This window comes from Sapajus apella, unplaced genomic scaffold (genome assembly GCF_009761245.1).
Source record: "Sapajus apella isolate SASKATOON/1434 unplaced genomic scaffold, GSC_monkey_1.0 scaffold13, whole genome shotgun sequence".
Classification (NCBI taxonomy): Eukaryota; Metazoa; Chordata; class Mammalia; order Primates; family Cebidae; genus Sapajus; species Sapajus apella.
Window position 1 is genome coordinate 5219888 of NW_022436953.1, and position 13086 is coordinate 5232973.

The window sequence follows — 13086 nt, forward strand, 5'->3', positions numbered from 1 at the left end:
CCACCCTTGAAGCAGCCTCTGGCCAGACATTTCTCCACTTGGTTACTAATGTAAAGTGAGGGTGCTCCTCTCAAAAAAATTAATGCCTGGTTAACACATGGAGGACCTGGACAGAGGACCTGGCCCTTGGGCCTGGCTGAACAGCCATTTTCCCAGCCCTCCTTCTCTTGCCTTAGGCTCATTTTTCCACCAGGCCCCCTACCTCTCAGCTGTCCATTAGAGTTTGCATTCCTGGGCACATGACCTATTTTAAACAAAAACAACACAACATGCACCCACAGTAAGCTATCTGGCCCCTTAAAATCTTGGCAAGTGAGTCCAGAGGGACAGAAATTAATCTAGGCAGTTATCTAGAATGACCTTTCATTTCCCCTCTCCTTGCTCACACCCCAAAACAAAAAGCAAATAAATAAACCTACTCTGAAGAAAAATGGCTGGAGGGAAGGAAGGGGAAGTGTAAGTATATGGAAGAAGTCTTAAACCTACACAATCTCTGAGATCAGAAAACTCCTGGAACACAGATCAATTTTCCTCTCTGTCCTATCTCGCCGCTTGATTCCCCTGGAAGCCACTAATGCTGACCAACTGCATGGATGGCATTATTTCTATAACATCCTGCTGATGTGGATGGAAACTCAGGAAAGTGTCCACAATGTAGAACAAGGCCATGTCAAGGGGCATGGGCCAAGGAGGGGAGAACAGAGTTACACAAAATGCTTGGGACTTGGAATTTTATTTCATTTTAATTAATTTTTTTGAGACAGGGTCTCACTCTTGTCACCCAGACTAGAGTGCAGTGGCATAATCTAGGCTCAGTGCAACCTCCGCCTCCCAGGCTCAGGCAATTCTCTTGTCTCAGCCACCCAAGTAGCTGAGATTACAGGCACACGCCATCACCGCCCAGCTAATTTTTGTATTTTTAGCAGAGACAGGGTTTCACCATGTTGGCCAGGCTGGTCTTGAACTCCTGACCTCAAACGATCTACTCGCTCCAGCCTCCCAAAGTGCTGGGATTACAGGCCCCAAAATGCTGGGATTACAAGCGTGAGCCACTACGCCCAGCCTTGGGGCTTGGAATTTTAAATTAACACCATCTCTAGATTTCTCCTATCCTCTTCCTCTCCAGATTTTCCTCCAGATTGCCTCCTGTACTCACCAGTTCTTCTACCAATGCTAAGAACTTGGCTTTAGTGTAAAGTATTTAAGTAGCTAAAGACAAGAACCTTCTTTTTTTTTTAATTGTACTTTAAGTTCTGGGGTACATGTGTTGATCTTGCAGGATTGTTGCATAGGTACACACATGTCATGGTAGTTTGCTGTCTTCATCCCCCTACCCCCAGCACCTACATCAGGTATTTCTCCCAGTGTCAGCCCTCCTCAACCTCCCCGCTCCCCCCAACCGCGCTGTCCCTCCCCAGATAAGAACCTTCTAACTTCTCATTTATGCTTGCATTAGCCTGAATCTTCCAATAGCCTCAGTAGCAGAGGTTTATAATTAAAGTTCAAAAAAAATTAATGAAAAATCTTTATATCATGTTAAATTACTTATCCTTTTAGCCAGGGAACAAAGAATAGCCCCAAAATTCAGAGTGAAAGAAGACTGTAGGAAACATGCCAGCATGAGGACAAGACCATGCACAAAGAGGGCATGGAGCTGACTGAACTGACCCACACCTCCCTTGAAAGATTCCCAATTGTCCACCCACTTTACCCATTCAACTCACTTTTCATTCTTCACACTACGCAACTGGACTGCCTCCAAGCCAATCTCTTCCATGTTCACTCATATATTGACATTTTCACTTACATTGCCAGCACCAGCCTATCTCTGCCCCTGACTAAAGCTTCTGGGGACTAGTCAAATTCATCCATTCTTTAAAATCTTGGTAGCGCCTCTACTTCCGTGACTCTTCCAAACATTCCTCTCCATGTCATCTGAACTGTTAGGTGGAACCTACCATACATCTAGGCATTGCTAGCTTTTCACAGCTATACATCTTATTGTCTAATTTAGTCATAAATTCCACAGGATCAAGTCTTAAACCACTTTATGCTTCTAAAAGTGGCTCTCAACAATCACTGTGCAGACAAGTAGAATAGCAGGAACCCTGAATAAGTGCACCATTAAATTTTAAACAATGTATAGAATTTATTTTTGTTCAACTGACGATCCACACTTTTACAGGGATTTCCATCAGACACTAAGCAAAAATGTTGCCCATGATACAATTTGCTGAAAATAAAATGAAAATTGCATGTTCAGAGGAACATATATGAACTTTACCTCGAAGGATATAAGAGAACAAGGTCAGGGCTACAAACAATTCTGTTCAAATATTAACACACCAGAGGGTGAACAAGTACATAGTGTAAATAATCATGAACAAGTTTTCAATTTTCTGAAACTTGCTTTTTTTTTAAAAAATGACATTCACTTTTAATCCTCTATCAAAAATTCTAACATCATACAAAACTATGTCTTTAACATAAAAGGTGAGAACCATGGTCCTAGCATAATAGGTATTTTGATAGATATTGCTTTGGAACTGCTCAAGCAAGAGTTTCCAAAACATGGTTCTCCCTTTGGCAAGTCACACTTGGAACAATACCTTAGCTCCAAAGGCCCTTCTCAAAATGTGTAACATACCACATCTTCAAGAAGTCAACCAAAGCCTCCAAATTCTTATTCTAGAGAGGCTCAAGGAAAAAAATCTGAGCAGATAAAGTATCTTAACACGGCAGCCACATGCCAAAGGTGTCTAGATAGTTTCAGAAGCACTAAGCATAACCCTGGTCCTTTATATGAATGAGCTTAAGATTCAGAACTTAGTGACTGTTCAATCCTTTTCCTCCTGGCATTGGTTAGGTTCTGTATTTGCACGCACTTGACCAGTATGTGTGTTCTGTAAGATGTTAAAGAGATATTTAACAGTGAAAAAAAGAATGTTATGGTCAAAACAATTTGCACAATGCTGGCTGAAACAAAATTAAACAGGTCCCTATATCGCAGGACTTGCCAGTGCCTTTAATCTCCAATGGGCATTGTGATCCCCAGGAGAGGGAGTGTGGTGCATAGCATTTCCCCCACTCATTTGATTATAAAATTAGTTTTTCAAGAGTCCCACAATACAACTTTTGGAAAGACTGATTTAGTACTTTTTAAAAACGAACAATGGCAAGAAAGATGCCAATTTGGGGGGAGGGGGCAGGGATAAGTGAACAGGCCTTCCTCTGAGACATGAATTAGGCACTAGCAGACTAAGAGGTAGACTTTGTTCTCATACCCTCAAAATGACTTTTCCCTAGACTCCTCATCTGAAATGTGAGAAATAATTACACTGCTCTGCTTCCCAGAGTTTTTATTGTTTTTAATCATGAAACTGTGTTCTATATTAATCATCAAAACAGGTTCTCAACCCAAGTGACCAGACTTCAAAATCCCTAGTGCTCTTCCAGCCTGAATGAAGGGATAGGAAGAATATGAACCAGACGTCACCCAGAAAGTTGCCACATCTCCAGCTTCTAGGCCATTATGATAAAGTCAAACTGCATCCAAAATAAGGGATGAAGTTCACCCTTAGCAACTCACTTCTAGAGGGGACAAACACACGTACCACCCATATCTGAACCTTGATTCAACTTTTCAAGGTAGATTTTCTAAAGAAAAACTCAAAGAAACATGGGAGGTCAAAGTTGGAACTACAGGGAAAAAAGAAAAAGAAGTACTCAAAGACCATTTTCCTTTCTTTAAAGAGAAGGAACTCATTACAGGGTTAGTGAGCAGGGGAAATATCATTCCTTTTAGTGAAACAGCTTTCCAGGAAAAATATCTCAACATATTTACTATAAAACAATTTAATTTCCCTGTCCCATCACCTGCCACCCCATCCTCACCCCCCCTACAAAACCCACAGATTGTGGATTTCCTCTCATTCTTGGCAGAGTTACCAGAAGAAACATAATACCCCCTTCGGACTGCTCCCAACAGCTGCTGGAACAAGACGGGGGAGCTGGGGGTATCCCTCCAAAGCTGCCTCTAAAAATGACCATTCCGCCTTCCAACCCACACAGCCAGTAAGCATAAGACTTCCCTTTCTCTACTTTCTAAAAGGGGAGATCACAAAAACAGCAGCGTACCCTAATTCAAAATACTTGCTTCCAGCCCATCTATTCTCCTCAATATGACTCTAAACTGAAGCTTCTGTACAGTAACCACCGCTCTATTTCTCCCCTAACATGTAGCTATTAAAAATAATCCTCTACTACCTCACAAGACCAGTATTTCTTATTTGTTTAATCTACCAATCTCCAAGTTAGGGTTCCTATCAAACTCCTATTCACTATAATTTCCTATCTCTGCCCACCTGTCCCAATACCACACACTTCATACAAATACGAATCCTCCTCCAGGTCAAGAGACTCGCACAACAAATGTCAAGAAACAAATTCATCAATGGCTACCCTACACTCCAGCCCTTTGCCCAATATCCCTTGCCCAATATCATCATACACTAAATGCTCTTCAATTCTGTCTAAAAAAGCCCCATCACCAGGCAACAGAGACACTTCCAGTTATCCTTCAGCCTCTCAGCTGAGACCACCAACAAAGAAGTTCACGAATGTCAACTGGGGGCACAGGCAATGTCTCTCTCTGCCGAGGAGAAACTGGAGAGAACCTCCAGCATCATTCCCCAAAGGTGACAGCCAGGGTTGAGTGAAGACCGTGAAAACTGTACAAGAGCTGGGGGAGAAAATATAATGCAAGGAATGATTTGGAATCGGGGCAGGAGAAGGCGGAGGGATGAACTGGCTGACCCCAAATGTCTTTTCCATCTCTAACTCCTATGATTCTTTGACCTCCAATTTTGTGCTGTGGACAAGGAATGGAAAGTCAACAGACGTGGTGATGTTTTGAAAGAGGCTGGCAGTCTGCTCTTGTCATTTAGTGGCCTTTGCATGTATTTTTTAAGGTGTCTCCAAGCCCTGTCTTCATTTCACAGTTGTCACCTTTCTCAGCAATTTGAGCTCATGTCAAATACCAAAAAAGAAGAGGAAGAAGAAAGAATGTGCTGGCAATTAATTGTGGGCTAAAGAGGGGCAGCAGGCACAGGGGCCCATTGGGTGGCCCAGACTTCCAGGGAGAGCAATGTGGACAGTTTGGATAAAATGAAGAACTGACTCAAAATTGAGACAAGGCAACCAAACCGCTAACAAGAGGTAAATTCTTTCTCCACATAGTCTCATACTCAGTTTTAGAGAAAGCTCACGTATTTACATGATTCAAGGTATATAAATATATTCTTAATTACCATAACCATCTTGATTCAACTGATTACAATTGGAGTTCCATCTGAGCAAGACTGCTGACTAGGAAGGACTCTCCTCAAGAGTAAACCAAATCTCTGGATTCTTAACCGTGACTCAGCTGACACACCTGAGGTAAATTCTGAAGCTTAGCAAAAGTCAGCTTCTGCAGATCAAAGTGGGAAGTCTGCCAATTTTCACTGAAAATTCAAAACCCAATTTTCTCCTTTTTTTTAAACAGTTGAACTCATCTTAATTTTCAAATATTTTTGGAGCCTGGTCTCAAGAAGAATCTGTCTAAATTTCTCCCTGTTCCATGATTACATGTCAGGACCAAAAATTAATCCAGTGCCAGGGTCAACCCAGAGCTAAGGTTAAGTTGTCACAAACAATTCTTTTCTAAGTCACACATTCAAAAATAATTTTTTAAAAAACCTGTATACTTCCTCAGTGACCTCACTGTCAGTTGGGGATTTCAGCAGCTCAAGCACAATCTTCACCTTAGATGAAGGTTCCAGGTGCAAAAAACTGAAAAGTATAGAGTACTGAAGTATTTTCAGAGCTCTCATTCCAGTATGAATTCATACTACAGATTGCTCATCTCACAGACTGTGAAGACACTGGGTTTCTCCATGTTTCTGCCTTGAAAGCTAGAAAATTCAGGCCCTGGAAAGGGCATAAACAGCTTCTATATTCTCATGGTCTTAGAGGAGGCCTCTTCCATTCTTCCAGTTCGCATTTGGAGGTAGTGATTGCACTAGAGCATGCCCTGCTTCCACAGGTGTACTATTTTATTTTGAACCTGTAAACTAAACTGTATTTTATTAACTCATAGAAACCATTAAAAATAAGACCTTTCCAAATGCTAAAGACAATAAATACATCCATATACGAAACCATTCAGTGAACTAGAGAACAAATAGGTGACTCTCCTCCCTGGGTAAGGCAGAAAACTGGAGAAAACCTAAGCTACTTTGAGTTGTTAATTGTTTTCTGAAGATCACAGTTTAGGCCTTAAAGGTAACCAGTTAGCAATACCATCTCCATTCAGAGCTAGCAAACTATATGCTTTCTGGGCCAAGAAAATGCTCTTAAGCACAATCATTTTAAAACAAATAAACACACTCTGCTTATCTGTGTCTATCTCACCACTCTGGACGTTAATCATCACTGAAATAGATACCCCAGGCCCCCAGCCTCAAAGAGCTCCAAGGCTATAGGACCCCTCCACAGGAATGAATATACATGCCAGGACAAACACCTCAGGAGCCTCACTCCCTAAACACCTATTGTTAATTCCAGGCAAATCTATCATAGGCAAATGCAAGAGAGCACCCAGGAACTGCTCAAAGGCTATTTCAAATAAAATTCCTGTTTGAGAATATGTAGCACTTAATTCAGGAGGAAGAGGATTAAGTAAGCTTTCTTTAACATAAGACTGGCAATAGTATCTTTTAAAAATAGCTTTACATTGCATAGAAATATTTTTTCTATTATTTGCGTTTGTTAATTTTCAGTAACAGAATTTGCAGAGAGCACTCCTGTTCTCCCCCCATCATACTGTGTACTTCTTGCATTCAACCTACGTTATCAACTGAGAGCTGAATTCCACTGTTTTGTTCTTGTAAACTGAAATAGGTTAGTTTGTCCTCTAACTCTTTAGGGAAAATTTGAAAGATTGCCGTATGAAACATTTCTTTGAATTTTATTGTTATATTCAGGATATTTCTACTCCCCTAGGCTTCACAAAATCTCCAAACAAAACTGATTGTAAATCAGATGACTGACTCAACTATCTTTGTGTCCCTCAAAAAATAAAATAAAAGCTTAGGATACTTGCAAGTGTTCACTGTTCAGGCAAGAGGCCTAATGGGAAGCAAATTATTTGTTTGTGGTTTTAAAGTGTCCAGAATGCCTTCAAGCACAAGTATAACACCATTAGCAAATCACAAGGAACCAAAGCAGTTCATCTTACTCAACAAAGCTATGATCAGTTAGGAACAGCCAAACTGAATAAGACGTGCCCTGGGCCGGAAGGTCAGTAAACCTTAGCAGTTTGTGTTTCTGAGAATCAAGAGGCTCTTCAGCCCAGAGTACAGGCCCTAAGTCCACAGGTTCTGCTGTCATGTTTCCAAAAACATTCAGGACAGGTGAAAGAAACCAAGCAGGGTGTGTGTATGTGCGCGCGTGTTTTCCCCTTTGTCTTTAGGCAGCACCTCTGAGTCAAACCAGCCCCACTTATGCTATATACAAACTAGACGAGAAGCCAAGCAATTAAAAAGTCCCATTTTACAATTTATTGAGTGCTTACTATGTGCTGAATGCTGTCCTAGCCAGCATTCTACATTTAAGCCTAATTTTACCAGGCAAGTTTATTCCCATTCTTTATAGATAATAAAACCTAGGCCCAGTGAGGTTATGTGGCTTCTGATAAAATCAAGTTTTGTGTAATGCTGATAAAAACTCATCTCACTTATCTAGTCTGCAGTTAATTAGCCCAAAGCATGAACAACAGCTCTGCCACCATCCAGTCATACTTTTGCTGTACTTTGGAATCAGGTTTGCTGACTCCCTAAGTGAAGTGGGGTACATGCCTTCTCCCTCCAGGGATGACAACCACCTCTCTCAGTGGCTTATTAAGTCTCCGCAGCTGTCCAGGAACAGACCACACTGGTAAACATTCTCTCCACCTGCTGTAACACACATAACTTCTTCCCTCAACCCAGAAAACCCGAGCAGTGACCCTGCTCTTTATCAAGGGCTATGGTAAAACAACTTCCCTAGAAGGCCAGGACACCTTACCCTAGGACACGGGCGAGAAATCAAAACACACATGTTACCACGGTCAAATAATAAAGCAATATCATATGGCAATCTCAAAGCATTTTACACCATAAATTCATAAATTCATTTTCATTTTTTTGTTATTACTGCTACAGAATGTAGACGCATTCCCAATATCTCTCTTTTAGAGCATTTGAAAATAAACACAACTTCTTTCATTTATTCACTCAATCTCTATATGAAGAGAAAGCAAGCCAAACTTTGCCTTGGCTGGCTTGAGTTCCAGTCATTTTAGACAACTTCTCTTATAGGTCAGCTGCTAATATTCTTTGAAAGAGAATAACAAACTATTTCTGCAGGTGACAAGACTGCATGCCCAAGAAGTCCCAAAGAATCATTACCATGAACAAAATCATCCTAGAATAAAATTTAAAACCACAAATCCAAAATTTACTTATACTCGTTTTCTACATTCAATAATACCCAGCCAGAAAACATGCCAAAGAGAGTACATTTGCAATAAAAACGAAATGCATAACATATTTAGAAATACATAGGAGTAAGTGCAACAACATATATGTGAGAACTTTATCATGAAAACCACAGAAGTTCCTGGAAAAGCACAGAATTTTTTTTTTGATGGAGAGTTGAACAGAAGTGTAGAGGTGACACACACACATAAATCCAACAGGATAATCTTACCCTGACAGATACTAGACTCTACCAAAAAGTAACAATATTTAAAATAGTATGGAAATGGAAAAATGTATCAGTGACACAAAATGAAGTTCAGATATAGATCCAATATAAACACATATTTATATGTGTATATACGTATATATAAACATTATATAGCAAAATAAGCTCTCCAAAACAAAGGAAAAGAGAATTACTTAACAAAGTTGTAATGAGAACTAGGTAGTCATTGAGGCTACCTAACAAAAATAGTAAGTTGAATTCACCTATTGCACCAAAAGTGATATTGATGCAAGTGTTAATATTAAAAAACCAAATTAGGCCGGGCATGGTGGCTCACACCTGTAATTCCAGCACTTTGGGAGGCTGAGACGGGAGGACCACCTGAGGTCAGGAGTTCAAGATCAGTCTGACCAACACGGAGAAGCCCCATCTCAACTAAAAATACCAAATTAGCTGGGCGTGGTGGTGCATGCCTATACTCCCAGTTATGCCGGAGGCTGAGGCAGGAGAATTGCTTGAACCTGTAAGGCAGAGGTTGTGGTGAGCCGAAATCATGCCATTGCACTCCAGCCTATGCCCAGACAGGAGTGAAACTCTGTCTCAAAAATAAATAAATAAAATTATAAAAAAACCAGTGGAAAACAGATTTATCAGGTCTGTGGAGGAATTATAAATTTGTCAGCTATGGGGGAAAAACAGGAAAAAAATCACAAAAGACTGGCAGAGCCTAATAAAGTGTAAAACAGTAAAGTAAAATCAATTGACTGGGAAAACTGGATCAAAGATGGCAGACCAGATTCTAACATCTAAGACCCACAAAGATTCCAAATTTATAAGAAAAACACAAAGACCCCAGTAATAAATGGGCAAAGAGTGGGAACAGACAGTCTCGCAGGTAAAACAAACACCTGGGAAAATATTTATCCTGGCCAGTGGTAAAAGAGATGCAAAATAACACAACTTTGATACCTTAAATGCCCACTAAAGTAGCAAAGATTTTCTAAATTCTCACATAAAATTTTTTCACTCTGTACTGGTCCCCCTCTAACTTGGTACAGTACCTCTGCAAATCATAACCTCTGCTATAATGCCACCTTGAGACTTTATCCTAAGGAACTAATTTTTTTAAATATGTATGGTATGACATGTAGCTTATATTTCAGTAAAGCTGTTACTCAAAAATGCGTTACTTCATTATCAATAATAGTAAAAAGCTGAACACAACATGTAAGCTTAATAGTAGAGGGATGTTCAATCTCATGGGACAGCCCACAAACATTTACTATGCATCTATTCTGTTAGGATCAGTAAGATAGCAACTATGTGTACACCTGAAAAGTTTTTAAATGAAAATAATTGTCTAGAGGTGATGGTATTATAGCTTTTTATGTTTTTAAAAACTTTCTCTAATGTTGTCATAATGTGCTAGAAAGAACTACCTTTTTTCAAAAAAAAAAAAAATGGGTGGAATAGGGGCAATCTGAAAGCTCTCACTCCCTCAATTCCCTACAGGTTTTTTCCCTCCTATTTAACAGCTTAAGTGGCTGAAGAAAGCTTTTCATTCACAGGTCTCAGACCCTACCAAAACAGGCCAAACTGCAATACCATGTCTTGCACACAGCCTAGACCAACTTCAGCCTCCTGCCTCAGCAGGCCCCCTTTTTCGTGTGGAGTCATAAACTATGGCTGAACACTCGGACGGAGGGCCTTCCATTAGGGTCCGATACCTGAAGCTTAACCTTTAGAAGAGGGTAGGGAGGATGAAAAATCAAAGGCCACAAAAATATGATGATACACCACTTAAGGAACCTGGGTCCCAGACCTGGACTGGAGGAGCGGTCCAAAGCACGAAGAAACCACATAGACCAACCTGGCTCCTCTGAGGCTAAGGAGCCGGGGCAGTTAAACCTCTGCAAAAAGACACAATGGAAAGCTGTAGAGAGTGCCTAAGATGACTAGTTGTGAGGACGGCCCATCGGGGAGGGTGCCCACTGAGGGATGCTCTCGGAAAGCTGCCTCAGATGGAGGCCTTGGGGAGGAGGGGCAGTGGGGTCTCTGAGAGTGCTCGGGAAAGGGTGTCGGCGGAGGCCAGGTGCAGGCCTCGGAACTCGGGGTGCGACACGTCCCTGGGCCCACCAGGCCGCGGCGCCCCGCCCTTTCCCAGGATGCGGGGCCGGCCCGGGGCAGGGAGCAGGCGGGCGAGCGGACGCTTACAGGTCGGTGCCGAGCCGCGTGAAGCCGGAGTTGAGCGAGGCCCGAGCTATCCGGCGCCAGAGCAGGTCGCAGCTGGTGAAGCGCCGCAGCCAGCGGCACACCTGGGCCAGGCGGCCGAGGGCCCGCATGTCCAGGTAGGAGCAGATGAGCAGCAGCAGCTCCTCCGGCAGGCGCCAGAGCGCAGGGCCCGCGGCCGGGCGAGCGGCCGACTCCCGAGCAGCTTCCTCCTCCTCCTCCCCGGCAGCCGCCGCCATGGCCGCCCCCGTCCCCGCGATGTCGGCCCAAGCCTGGCCCCCTCGTCCCTGTGCTCTTCCCGGCCTGGCGCCCTCCCGCCGCCTAGCCCTGACCCTCCATTCCTCCTTCTTCCCATACTCTTTTCCTTGTGCCTCCTTCCCGGTTCCTGCGCTCCCCTTATCTCCCTTGATGCCTCTCGCCCCGTCCTCCACGCTTCCGCCTCCCTCTGCTTCCTCCCTCGGGCCTGCCCTCGCTCCCGCCTCAGCCCCGGGCCCCGCTGCCTCCTTCACCGTCTGCGGCCCGGGCTTCCCTTCCGCCCCGCTTCCTCTTCCGCCTTGCCCTGCGCTCGCTTTTCCCTTCCCCTTCCCTTTCCTTCGCTTCCCCCTCGTGACCCTCCCTTCCTGCAGCTTCCTGGCCTCTCCGCCCTCGACCTCACCGGGCCCGCCGTTCGCGGGGGGCCCCGAGCGGCCCTGGCTGCCCATGAGCGGCCGCGGGGCCGGCCCGACGCGGAGCCCAACCCGAGCCGCCACCGCCGCTGCCCCGGGAGGAGGCGACACCATGTCGGACCGGGTCACATGGGGCGGCGCGGGCCGAGCCCTGGACCCGCCCCTCACACCTGCGGCCTTGGATCCACTTCAGGGAGCGGGCTGGGGCTGGGGTGCTGACACTATACCCGCATCCCCTGGAGCGCTTGGTGGAAGCACCGGAGTTGGTGTTGCAAACACGTGTGCCCCTTTCGAGGCCCTGCCTAAGGCCACCAGAGGACGGCCTGCCCTCAGGAAGCGGCCACCTGGAGCACCTGCCCTCAAGAAGCCCCTAATTGGGTGGCCTTCCCCATCTAGGAGCCCTCCTCTTCCTCGAGTGATGTCCCCTTTCCACGGGCCACCTATGTGGGTCCAACGACACTGGAGCCCTAGAAGATGGCAGGTTCCATAGCTTAGGTTCTCACACAGGCCGGGAAGCATAGTCCTGGCATGAGTGAGCTTGGGGATTAGACATATTTGGGGATTTGCAGTCTTCTAGATCCTGAGCCCATAACTTCAAAAACCGTCATGTATCAGGAAATGGCAAAGCTAGGGCTTCTTATCAGTCACCACCCAAGTGCAAGTTGACTCTCCAAGGACTCAGCATCCGTTCTCCATACCACCCATTTAATTCACATGGCACTAATCTGAAGGGTCCAGCAGTGTCCCCTCATCACATGTGGCTGCTGAGCATTTGAAATGTGGCTAATACAAATTGAAATGAGCTGTAAGTGAGAAATACACACCAGATTTTGAAGCCATACAAGAAAAAGAATGCAAAATATCTTTAACAATTTTATATTGGTTACGTGTTGAAGCATTAATATTTTGGATATGCTGTATTGGGCTAAATACAATATATTTTAATGTAACTACTGGAAAATTTTAAATTATACATATGACTTGCATTTGCGTCTCAGGTTATTTTTCTGTTAGCACTGGGCTAGGCAGTAAAACTTGGAGGGGAGGAAGATGCATGTTTCTGTCTGTTTATCCTGTACTCCAAATCCAGATAGGAAGGATTGGGGAGTTTTCTTTTGTACTTACCTACATCTTAACACCCATTTTCAGGGAGCAGGGAAGAATAAAAATAGACCCTGAAAATTATTCAACACCTAGCATAGCCAAAGAGAGACTTAGGGAAGCAACTACATTGTATTATGGTGATGTGAGAAGCATCATGTAACAAGGTCAGACCGGAATCTGGCTTTGCCCTAGAATTACTTTTTGATCTTAGCAAAACAACAACAAAAGCCCCACCTATCTTGGCCTTTTAGTGTTCTCAATCTGTAGTGGAGATAATGCCTCTGCCTTACTTTCGAGGGAT

At 43.8% G+C, this 13086-nt stretch overlaps 1 protein-coding gene across 7 annotated transcripts in view; it reads right to left on the reverse strand.

Annotated features, from left to right (window-relative positions):
• Window positions 1–11955, reverse strand: part of FBXW4 (F-box and WD repeat domain containing 4) — an 84341-nt gene extending 72386 nt beyond the window's left edge. The window contains exon 1 of one of the 7 annotated variants that reach the window (XM_032281376.1): window positions 11852–11955. Coding sequence is in view for 6 of the 7 variants with exons in the window: in XM_032281369.1 (XP_032137260.1) it covers window positions 11002–11717 (716 nt within the window). In the remaining variant the exon portion in view is untranslated. Of the gene's footprint in view, window positions 1–1724; window positions 9132–11001; window positions 11742–11851 lie in introns of those variants that run through there. The other 6 variants (XM_032281369.1, XM_032281371.1, XM_032281370.1 and 3 more) reach the window with 6 other exon arrangements.
• Window positions 11956–13086: the final 1131 nt, after the last annotated feature.